Consider the following 13,098-nt stretch of genomic DNA (forward strand, 5'->3'; position numbering starts at 1 on the left):
ATCATAGATCGCTGCTTGCAAGGAAAAATACACTTCACACTAGAATCCTTAGCTCATGTAGTTTGCATTCAACGAAAGAACCTCTCTTACCGGCCAGAAACATAAAGCCCAAATAAAATAAATAATAATAAAAAACTAAAAAAAACACATGAACAGTATAAAAAATTAAATAAATAAAAATATAAAAACACATAGTACAGTGTAACTCGACCGTCAGTCGAGTATTAGGCGTCGGTGAGGGGTGTTGCTGCCACGTTGCGGTAACCTCCCTCCACGCCCGGGGGATAGCATTACCCGTCGGTGAGCAGCCAAGGCACGTCTCTTATATAATGAGACGCCATCTTTTCCCTCGCGAAAACAATCTGCACTGAGCTACGCACAAAAACACGTTTAGACGAGAAGCCCTGCGCAAGTACGGTAACTTAGCTACTACTTCAGAATGCCTAGCGAGCAATTGTGCACAACTAGCTGTCGTGTGTATGGCGAGCGAGGGTATACCTGGTTGATGGAAGTCCGGTGCATACTGCTTAGCGTTAGCTCGCGCTCTTTCGGAATCCTCCTTCGCCCGTTTAGCGTTTGCTTCGGCCTCCTCCACTTTCACTCGCGCTGTCTGCATTCTGAAACAGGAGCGTGATGATTATAGCGCAAGCTGCTCTCCCCCATTGCGCTCGTAATGGAGGCTGCCTGATTACAGGCTGCCGGATAATTCGACTTCATTATCAGCAGAGTAGCGCACGCCTGATGAAGCCAGTCATTAATGACGCTGACCCACAGGTACATGTACCATGTCTATATGTGCAGTGGCGTAGACAGGTCCTCAGTTGTGGGGGGGGGGATGATTTCGCTGTTACTTCCATAGCAGTGTATATGAAGAGTGTGCGCGATAAGCGCACACCGCGAGCGCCTTGGCGCAAAGCCCTTAATGGGTGGGGTCCAGGGCCCGCCCTAGGGCCCCTGGCAGGATGCAGGGGCAGAGTCCCCGGAAGCTCTTAGATTTGAGCAATTTAGAACCTTCAAGATGGCCGTTTTTGAAAGAATTGGGAAAAAATGGATATTGTAAGTGCAATTTTGTGAATTCTAGGGTAATTTTTTTCTTTGGGACCCACAGAGGTTAATAACACTCCCCCTCCACACACAACCAGTTAGGGGACCAGAAGAAATTATAGGCGGGGCGAATCATGCGAGCTGAGAGCACGAAGAGCGCGCGGGGGCGAGGGTGTTGGAGAGGGTGTCCCCTCCCACTGTATGGAATTGTTGAAAAGTTGCAATCTAAAAGCAATCAATTTTAGACATCAGTATCATAGAATATCAGGATTTTTCCTCTTTCAGGCCCTCTTGTTTAGGGGGGGGGAGGGGTCCGGGGATTTTGCTGAAAGTAACACCTCTTCGATGCAATTTCCTGCACTTGAGGCAGCACTATTTAACAATCTCATCACATATAACATCAGTGTTGCAGTTGAATATTTTTATTTTTACCCAATCTGGGGACACCAAAGACCTAAAACGTACTTCCACCAAATCTGTGCCTATGCACATGTCCTCACTTGGTACCAGTGCAGGAACTTACCTAGCTAAAATACCCTTGCCCTGAAAATTCCTGATGGGGGGGGCGACCGGCCCGTCCTACCACCCCCCGTTGACACTGACATACAGCACTGAAATTCATCTCCCCTGAAATTTTGATAAAAACGTATTTTTACTGAGACCGTTAAAACTGCAAAAAATATGGAAAACAACAAGCCGTTATGAACCAAAAGCTGCATATTCACCCCTTATACAAAATCGTGAACCATATACTTCCGGTCGGGTCTCAGCACCCCCATCCCCCCAAAAAATAAGATGAAATAAAACTTCCCCATTCAATCCCCTGTCAAAATTCAATATCCCAACTCTCAATCGGTCTATCTAATTTGAATAAAGCAAAGATTTAACTTCGTGAGCACGCTGAAAACTTTAACCGTATATGGGAATGTCGTCCAAAATTAATGTCATTTTGGAACGAGTTTCAGCCATTTTACAGTAGAATGGTATGTCACGTTCCATTTTCTGTATAATACATAGGAGAGTTATGAATAGCGATGACGGTATTTTGTAGATAAATAATCCAGTATTTACTTGCTCTGTAAAATATTAAATTTTATCGCCCATTTTCTTCTGAAAATAGGGGGCCGAATGAAAGCCCACCCCACCTCAATACGTGGTGGGGGGGGGAATATACCCCATCCCCCGCCCTATCTACGCCCCTGGTCAGATGACACTCAAATTTGACTTTTGATATTGCCCATACAATATTCATAATCATAATCTTTGTTTAGCAGTACTCTACAGGCGCGCCGGAACGATTTTTTTGAAGTGGGGGTGCTCAATTTGTTACGCTCGACAGTGGCAATGCAGGTTTTCGAGGAGGGTGTAAGAAACAGGCGGCGGGTGCGAGCGTCCTCCCCAGAAAATTTTGCCATTCCCAATTTTCCTCTGCAAAGTATGGGGGCGCATGATCTGTACACGCCATCCCCCCACGTCAATAAATGGGGGCAATGATTGTACACGCCATCCCCCCACGTCAATAAATGGGGATGCATCCCCCCATCCCCCCGCCTATCTACGCCCCTGTATGTGTGTGTGTGTGGGTCGTGATGTGGACGTGTGTTGTGTGTGTGTGTGTGTGTGTGTGTGTGTAGTGCTTGTTGTGTGTGTGTGTGTGCTGTGTTGTGTGTGTGTGTGTTGTGTGTGGCGGTGTGTGCCTGGCCTGTGTGTTGTGTGTGCTATGTGTCAGCGGCCGTAAATCGTACCGAGGAGTGGGGGGATGATCGGCCGCGATAGCACAACTAGCTCACGAGGCACAAGCCCACAATAATTTACGCACACAGCGCGCGATCGCGCTCGCCACGAAAATCTTGAAGCATTATTTTCGAATACTGGACAGCTGCAAACTTGTAGTGTTTTATTATAATGAACTCCGAAAGAAGACGGCCACACTTTATCAAGTAGCCTAACATTAGATTGAGTATTTTTTTTTTCGCTCAGAAAGATCGCGAACTCTGTATTTTGAGTCCCATCACTTAGAAAATGATGTATAATGGTACATATGGAGCATAGGAACATCAACCAAAATAATAACAATTATTATGGTGATGACGATGATAATAATGATAACAGTAATTGAAATAATTGAGGGTCTGCCCATCAGGGCATGCATGTACAGGATTTGGACCAGGGGGGGGGTGCTACGAACCAAACTTAACGTAACCAAGCGTGAGACATTTTTGAAATTAGACCCTCGTCAGCATGCTTCGTTGCCGAGCAGACGGGGGATCCGGACCCCCTGGACCCTCCCCCCTGTACACGCCCCTGCCCATGTCTCCAAATTATTTTATTAATAGCCGTCACTGCTGCCGAGTCGGTTTACTTGAATGCCGCTCTGCCATTACCGTTAGTTTTGAACTCCCCTACCATCGCTCTGTTATAATGTATGTTTCTATGCAGCTTTTGTATTGGCTGTCTACGGAAATGGAACAAGCCTAGTACAGACCAGACTCTGTCATGTAAGTGTTGCGTAGCTTTGTCTGCTAAATCAGATTAAACACGTGGCGGCAGAATGGCGTTCAATTGCCATTGCATCCAATAAAACCCAACTTTTACAGAAAGTCAGAAACGAATATACACAGATGTGAGCCTTGGTACTTGTCGTATGATCAGTACGTTGTGTAAAACTCCAGTGTTATCATGGCTTATTGCATGGTCAGCAAGACGACTTTCAAGTGGTCCCGGCAGTAGAAGAGCACGTGACTGCCAGATGCATATAGTCTCTCAAAAAGCATAAGTGCTATGGGGGAGCAGTGGAATCTCACCAATATATCAAGCCTCTTTGCAGCAGCTAGAGAATTGTCTGTTTGACGCAGAAGTGAGCATTTTACGGATTATTAACTTGACACAATGATGCTTTTGAGATGCCGGCAGAATCATGCAAATGAACTCTTTAAGAAAAATGTTTCCGACTACAAATATGGGCAAAAGTCATCGGTTGCAAACATACAAAAACACGTTGAAATTTGTGAAATCTGCAATTCTTACCTGTGTATTTTATATGTATTATTATATAGTAACCTAACTGTGTACGCCTCTTGAAAAGTCATGAAAAGTGTTTGAATGAACTGCGGGTTAGAGTCTAGGGTTGAGATAGCGTTATCAGACATAGAATATGCCCAGTATGCTCAGATTGCAGAAAATGCCTTAAATTTTCAAATTTTCTGGGGCCATTGCCGAACCCGTCTAGCCACTGCATGCCTACGGCCGGGGCGCTCCCCTGCCTGCGCAGACAAGCGTTAATTTCTGCCCCCCCCCATGTCCATAATTTCATTACCGCATTGGGTTCACAGGGTTGGAACCCTGATACTCTAAGATGATCGCTAACATACTGTAACGTGTAGGCTATACAGTTTATACATACATTTAAAAAAACTCACTTCTCATGCAATTATCTGAAATTGAACAATCACTATCTCTTCTTTTTCTTCTTCTTCTTCTTCTTTCTTTTTTTCTCTCTTTTTTTTAATTCGCAGGGGCATATTTGTTACAGCGCCTCCCCCCCTCCCTTCAAGAGCGGTGAGATGCATCCCCCCCATCCCCCGCGAGATTTACGCCCTGGGTGTGTGTGTGTGTGTGTGTGTGTGTGTGTGTGTGTGTGTGTGTGTGTGTGTGTGTGTGTGTGTGTGTGTGTGTGTGTGTGTGTGTGTGTGTGTGTGTGTGTGTGTGTGCGTGTGTGTGTGCGTGTGTGTGTGGGTGTGAACCTGGGGGCGTGTGTGCGTACGTGAATGCGTGGACGTGTGTATTCGTGCGCTCGCGTATCTGTACAGTGTGCCCTTCGCGCGACGTACACCGAATGACAACGCAAATGGCGCGCAGTGAAGCTCTCATCTATTACTGCATGAGCGTGGCATGTGGCGATCCGCGGTAGTTTGCTAATGCCGCCGATAGATGTCATCAAAACTGCTTGAAGAATGAAATCGCGAATTCGTTATAGCTTGCGTTGCATCGACATGGCTACGCTCCTCAGAGATGGAGTGATCCGAACCTGGTCAGGGATGGAATGATCCGAATCCGGTCAGAGACGGAATGACCTGAATCCGGTCAGAGACGCAATGACCCGAGTCCGGTCAGAGGCGGAATGACCTGAACCAGAGGCGAAATGACCCGAATCCGGTCAGAGACGCAATGACTCGAATCCGGTCAGAGACGGAATGACATGAATCCGGTACTCCTGTCTTGCCTGAATGTATCACCTGATCCGCTGCCGATTAGTCAGGTGTGGCGCGAACATCGACAATTAAAGCAGACGAAAGCAGGTGAAAAACTCGCCAGATGACTGCAGACTTTATTTGTGCACTGAAATAACCTACAGCCTGGCGCACATTGCCGAACATTTTCCCGAACAAATGTTCGCCCGAACAAATGTTTTTGTCTGTAATTGTGCGGGTAAACAATTGCTGAGCGCACATTGCCGAATATTTTGCAGCGAACAACCTCGTGGCGCCGTCTAGTAGCTGTGTTGTAAAGAGTCACGTGATCGGCGCATAATTGGGCACAAAAATCATGTGACCACATATCGTGCTGCTATTGGTTACTACTTTACAAATGTTCCTAGAATTGTTCGACATTCAGCGCACATTGACGAACATTCGACGAACAATGTTCGAGATATCAAACATTTCCGATCTTCAGAAACATTGTTCGGCGACTTTTTTCACCGCACATTGCCGAACATTTCATGGAACATTGCTACGATAATGTTTTTGAGCAAAATGTTCGGCAATGTGCGCCGGGCTGTAAGCGGCTTCGCCGAAAACAAGTACTCACAATGCACGCGAGTACTCGAAAATACTCGCAAAGGTAGTTGATCAAAAACACATACGTATCCTATAGATTTGGCCCGATTATGTACTCCCGCTTCTGGACATGCCAAATAGTGAATACATAGTAATATGCCAAATGTAATCTAATTCACCGGACGGGCCAACGGGCAGAGATAAACGCCGAATAATTAGTGCATAGCCAGTAGTGTCTATGAGTGCTATTAAAGCACCCAGGCCATAGTAGTGACTGGGAGCAACAGTCTACATTATGTTCGCCGAAAAGACGCTGGCTTTCGAACTCAGTGTGTACACAAGATTATACGTTTAGCGCTTGCCCGTAACGCGCTGATCATGCATGAACCGCGGTTCATTATGTAGTTGATAGGCGCGAGACAGAATATCCCGTAACACAAGCTCTCTCGACGATTTCCTAGAGAACCCGTTCCTTTATCGATAGTAATGTATGGCTAAAACTATTCACACGACAAGAAAATTCTACTTCACCGGACAAGACGCGTAATTGCATCATCACACTACGATATTGATAAGTCCACAACAGTTTGCTGGTTGATCCCCGTTCGAGTTTCTTAAGTACATATATAGGCGCGTGTGACAGTATAGTGGCACCTATTTAATATTAATTGTCATAAACGTGGTCACTGCGTAACGTGGCGTGCCCAATTCCATCTGCATCAGTTAGCTGGGTGGTGTTGAGAAGGGGGCGTATATATTATATACACGTACATGCGCGCGCGCACGTGCGCACGCACAATCACACGCACACGCCGATGCAGACGCGCACGAACACGCACGCACACGCACGCACACGCACGCACACGCACGCGCACATACACGCCTCACCACGCATGTGCGCAGTGGCGCGCATTACAAACATCTCTAAATTATCACCACTAATTTGGGCTTCTTGCCGTTTCGATCCTATCTTCTTTTGTAACATGAAGCCGACGACCAACTGCTAACGCGCGGGTGTCACCGTAGTTACGTGTCATTGTCGCATCCTACGACACGTCGCACACGCTACGTGACCTGCGTCGGAGCGACGTGAAAAAAGTCGCACTCGTAGAACTAGCGAGGCGTGAACGAAGATAAGTCGGCGTTGGCTTCGGAAACCTTTTCGGAAACCGGCACGGCACGAGGTCCGTGCGGAACGCGAAAGCCGCGAGAAAAATCATTAAACAGTGAGAGCCGAGGATATGTGCTAAGTGTACGAGTGTTTCTACTTTCCACACTGTTGGGGGCGTTAATAATTCAGCGAAATTCTCCCATATGGGTCACTCGCAGGACATCTGGGAGCGCCCAACATTTCACACACGATTAACACGCAGCGTTGCCTATACTCTTATAGTCTATATACGTTTTATACCTCCTATATATATATATATATATACTAGTGAAAGGTCTATAGGTCTAAATGCATACCCGTCACAATATATTCTGCTTCTGGTGTGATATTGCGCACTCTCAAACACACAAACGTAGTCTGATTGTGTACAGACTGGTATATGCAGCGGGTACATTACATTCGCGGTCTTCTTCCTACATCTTTACAGATGCCTACTGAGAGAGTTTTATTATATAAATCTATGCTAGGATACATCCGCTCCAGTTTAAATGCATAATTTTCGCAAATTCTTCTTTGTCTCGGGAGATATCGCGCATGCGCAAGCACCTGTTCAGGCGTTCGATTCGGACTAACAGAAACGGGAAATTATTGCTTGCTGAGTGACCGAGGGGTGGAAGACTGAGGGGAGGAGGTTGGGGAGATATCTGAAGAGCGGTAAAATTAGTAAGAAGCTGAGCGACGGACACTGGAAGCACATTGAGGGATGGGCAGAGGATGGTGTATGGAGATTTCACCCTACAGGCTAAGGGGGGGGAGGGGTCCGGGGATTTTGCTGAAAGTAACACCTCTTCGATGCAATTTCCTGCACTGTGAGGCAGCACTATTAGACAATCTTCATCACAATAACATCAGTGTTGAGTTGAATATTTTTACCATTGGGGACACCAAAGACTAAAATACTTACTACCAAATCTGTGCTATGCACATGTCCTCACTGGGGTTACCAGTGCAGACTTACCTAGGCTAAAATACCCTTGCCCTGAAAATTCCTGAGGGGGGGGGGCGACCGCCCCGTGCTACCGACCCCCCGTTGACAACTACAGCACTGAAATCATCTCCCCCTGAAATTTTGATAAAACGTATATTTTACTGAGAACGTTAAAACTGCAAAAAAATATGAGAAAAACAACCAGATTTGAACCAAAAAGTGCATATTTCACCCCTTATACAAAATCTGAAATATACTTCCGGTCGGGTCTCAGCACCCCCATCCCCCCCAAAAAAAGTAAGATGAAATAAAATTTTCCCATTCAATCCCCGTCAAAATTCAATATCCCAACTCTCAATAGGTCTATTCTAATTTTGAATAAAGCAAAGATTTAACTTTCGTGAGCAGTGATAAGACTTAACCGTATATGGGGAATGCGTCCAAAATTAATGTCATTCTTGGAACGAGTTTCAGCCATTTTACAGTAGATGTATGTCACGTTCCATTTCTGTAATAATACATTAGGAGAGTATGAATAGCGATGACGGATTTGTAGATAAATATCCAGTATTTATTGTCTGTAAAATATTAAATTTTTCCCCATTTTCTTTCTGAAAATAGGGGGAATGAAAGCCACCCCACCTCAATAAGTGGGGGGGGGATATACCCCCATCCCCCCGCTATCTACGCCCCTGTCAGATGAACTCAAATTTGACTTTTGATATGCATACAAATATTCATAATCATAATCTTTGTTAGCAGTACTCTACAGGCGCCGCGGAACGATTTTTGAAGTGGGGGTGCTCAATTTGTTACGCTCGACAGTGGCCAATGCAGGTTTTCGAGGAGGGTGGTAAGAAACAGGCGGCGGTATGCGGGTCCTCCCCCAGAAAATTTTGAATTCCCCATTTTCCTCCTGAAAGTATGGGGGGATGATTGTACACGCCATCCCCCCACGTCAATAAATAAATGGGGGGAATGATTGTACACGCCATCCCCCCACGTCAATAAATGGGGGATGCATCCCCCCATCCCCCCGCTATCTACGCCCCTGTATATGTGTGTGTGTGTGTGTGTGTGTGTGTGTGTGTGTGTGTGTGTGTGTGTGTGTGTGTGTGTGATTGTAACACTTGACTTCCAGTTTTGAAATGATAATGGCTTCAAAATAACTTGTTTTACTTAACCCAAACCTAGTCATATTTCAAGCCAAGATATGCATCTTTAATTTCATATACCTTGAAGTAAGTATTTAACTATAATAAAGTTGTTATGTCAGATTTGGAAAAAAGTGTTACAATTGTCTCCCCTACAGTTGTCTCCGCTTTATTGGCAATCGCATAAACGACAGTTGCTATCGAAAAACAATCCTTACGCACGCTTATGTCCACCGCTTATTCGGGACCACCGCGTAATCGGGGCAGTGCCATGCTTTCCCACCTTCCCGATAAAGCAGGGACCTATATCTATCTCGTCTTCGATCCGAAGACAAAGAGAGCGTGTGTCTCAACGCACCCCCTTGATGTGAACACAGATCGGCGTCATCAGTCGCAGACGGGGGGTAACAACAGGCCAATAGCTTGATAGAGAATGATATTGAATCGATTAAAGTAAACCGAAGGACTATATAGCGCCAAATTGTGCCATTCACACGTCACCAAAACCAACCCGGACCGATTTCCTGACCTACCTTCGCCCAGGCCCACAAAATTACAAGTCGACCATTAATTAACCTCGAATAAATCAATAAAACACCACACGTCTCAAACTAAGCCTTCCCAACCCCTTACTAACCAACATCTAACCTCCATCCAGCTCCCCCATCCCATCCCCCATCAAGCCCTCAGATAAACCCTGATCCAACCCCAGCCAACGCCTACCCAACTCCTATCAACCCTACCCTAACCGGTATCCACTCCAGCCAACCTCTACCCAATTTCCAACTAACCCCCAGCCAACCCTCAAGCAATCCACATCCAATCCCCACCCAACCCGGACCTATATCCCACTCAACTCCCACCGAACCGCCTATTTCCCATCAAACCGCCAGTCCCACAACTCACATCGGGGATCGAGTCGGTCGCAAGCATACGATACATCGCTGTTTGCTGTCTGAGAGTCACTCCCTAGCAGCAGCACGATTATTACAGTATGTAATTTTTTATGCTTAGTTTTATCAAGAGTCTCTAATAGAAGATTTTATTATGCACTATTATGAACTCTTGGTATTATAATACCTGAACGTATACCATCGGCATCATAGCGCAAAAAGATTTTCCGTATAACTGTACGCACATTTCGTATTTGATAAATTCGTACATATTCTCGTGTCTTTTGTAACGTCACGCTCGTAAACACAAATATACACATCGCAGAGGAGAGTGAGAAAAGAAAAGAAGCAGACAGAGAAAGAAAGAAAGGGGAAGAAATAGAAAGAGCAAAAACAAGGAAATAAATTGTACAGAGGGTAAGGGGTAAAATAGTGAAATAAGGGGCACGAGAGGGAGAAAGAGATAGACAAATAGATAGATAGATAGATAGATAGATAGATAGATAGATAGATAGATAGATAGATAGATAGATAGATAGATATCGCTGGCTCGTCTCTCCATTCGGTCGACATAATTCTGAAATCTGCCCGTTCTATTCTATCCTCTCTTTCTCTCGTCACATAATAGTTGAGAATCTCTCGGTGTCTATCTATCTATCTCTCCTCTCTCTCTCCTCTTTCTCTCTCTCTCTCTCTCTCTCTCTCCTCTCTCTATCTTCTCTTTCTTTGCTCTCTCATCTCTCCTCGACTCTTATCGCATCCCGTCGCTCTCTCATCTGCTCTTCTCCTTTCCTCTTCTCTTCTCTTCTCTCCTCTCTCTTTCTCTCTCCGTCTCTCTCCTCTTCTATTTCTATCTACTACTCTCTCTCTCGTATCTGCCTTTCTCTTCTCGCTCTCTCTCCCCCTCCGTCTCTCGTCTTCTCCTCCTCTCTCCTCTCTCTCTCTTTCTCTTCTTTCTTTCTCTCTCTCTCTCTCTCCTTCTTGTCATTCCCTATCTATGTATTTCTCATTTTCGCCATCTTTTCCAGGCGTGTCTTTCTCAGCGTAGCCGTTTACTACACTTACATATGTGTTAGGAGTATTCCTGGCGGTAAAAATTAAGCACACACACGTTCAGCCGCAACGAAGATAGCAGCAAATGATATTCAAGCGAGCAGATGCGTCTGCGTTGTCGTGCCACGCCACAATGTCTCGGGTCTTGAAGAAACTACTCACTGTGGGACTTAGCGGCACTCCGAGCTCAGACTGCGCCGCCGCAACTACGTGCCTATAGCAATATATAATAAGGTATAACAAATTCTCTCTCATGCTTTAATCATTCGGTTAATATCTAGCAACGTGGTTAGGACAACCACGAAGAACCCCTGCCTCTTCCTCGGGCCACATTCTATATAGGCACTCATAAAGCATCCTGTCAGCTGAAGCCCTTGTGTAGAGACCAGACCCACCGAGTCAGATCCTGGAGGGAGACATAGGTCATCCAGCGGCTAAAGCTGATCGTGAGAGTGGGAAAGAGCACAACGAATATCTCCCACCAATACATACAGTAAACTCGCTTCTCCTATAGAGGAACACGTAGGTGTGCCGATTGCAGCAAGCGGAGAAATTGCTTGGTACGTGAGACGGCGACACCAACGCTTCGCTAGCCGCGGCTACAACACGATGAGAGGGGGAGGAGAAAGAGCAGTGCTGGCAGATGATGGAACTATGGATGATGATTGGATGGGGATGATGGATGGATGATCGATGATGGATGGAATAGGATGATTAATGATGGCATGGAGGATGATGATAGATGATGATGATGATGGAGATGGATGGATAATGGATTGATGGAGGATGGATTGAGGATGATAAAGGATGATGATGATGGACCTGATGGATGGATGATGGATGTATGATGATGGATATGAATGGGGATGGATGGATGAAGATTGATGGATGCGAGATGGTGATGATGGATGATTGATGGATGGATTGGATGATTGATGGATGTAATTGATGGATTGATGATTGATGATGGATGACTGGCATGGATGATGATGATAGTATGATGAGGATGGATGGATGATGGATGGATGGAGGATGATGATTGATGGATTGATTGAATGGATGGATGAATAGATGGATGGATTGAGTATGATGATGGATGATGGAGATGGATGATGGATGATGGAGGATGATGGATTCGACATTATTGATTGATATGATCTGGATTGATGATGGAATATGAATGGGGATGTATGGATGGATAAGACAAGATTAGATATGATAGACAGATAGATTAGATATATATACAAATGATTAGACAGAATATATAGAATATATAGTATATATTAATATATATATATATAATATTTGTGTGTCGTGTGTGTGTTGTGGTGGTTTTTGTGTGATGTGTTGTGTGTAAGTGAGTCGTGTGTTTGTTGTGTTGGTGTGTGTGTGCTGTTGTGTGTGTGTGTGGTGTGTGTTGTGTGTGTTGTGGTGTGCGTGCGTGCAGGCCGCGTGCTGGCGCGCGCGCAGTGTCTTGGTGTGGTGTCTGATACTTGGTTTAACCGTCCGTCCTGATGAGATTAATCGAAGCCCCGCACACAGAGAGTAGCCGAACAGGATACATAGAACGCACGCTGCAACCGTTGAAACCTATTAATGACTTCCTGCGATCGTACTCTCCATGCGTGCCGAAAACGACACTGCACCGCCACTCGCGCAAAAAACGCCAACAATACTTGATTTCATTTAACATTTCATCTAACTTTCGACTTTATTTAACCTCGGCATACGTGTCAATTTGGAGACGGATGGAGCGCCTTGCCGGTGACCGATGGGATATGCTAGCAATAATAATGCTTACTTTACTTTCCGCTGCAATAGATTGTTCTGAGATATAACGTACTAACCGCCCTTTGACTACTGTACGAAATACAACTCACCTCATCTCCCTTTTACGTTCTTCTCTCCATTCTCATCATGGGCGCATATACTCGCGTATACGCGCCTTGTTTAGTTGTTCTTGTCTATTCCTTATCTCTCACTTCTTCGCGCGCGCTCTTCCACTTCCCAGTTCTGCCACCGTTTTTTCCCCCCTCTCTCTCTCTCTCTCTCTCCCTTCTCTTCCGTCCTCTCTCTC

General features: G+C 45.5%; 1 protein-coding gene across 1 annotated transcript in view; it reads right to left on the reverse strand.

The window, feature by feature from the left end:
* Nucleotides 1-13,098, reverse strand: part of LOC106809620 — a 70,777-nt gene that overhangs the window by 15,560 nt on the left and 42,119 nt on the right. Inside the window, exon 7 of the mRNA XM_014813152.1 lies at nucleotides 499-617. Within this exon, the coding sequence (XP_014668638.1) occupies nucleotides 499-617 (119 nt within the window). The remainder of the gene's footprint in view (nucleotides 1-498; nucleotides 618-13,098) is intronic.

The sequence above is a fragment of the Priapulus caudatus genome, unplaced genomic scaffold (assembly GCF_000485595.1).
Source record: "Priapulus caudatus unplaced genomic scaffold, Priapulus_caudatus-5.0.1 Scaffold0, whole genome shotgun sequence".
NCBI classification, from domain to species: Eukaryota; Metazoa; Priapulida; class Priapulimorpha; order Priapulimorphida; family Priapulidae; genus Priapulus; species Priapulus caudatus.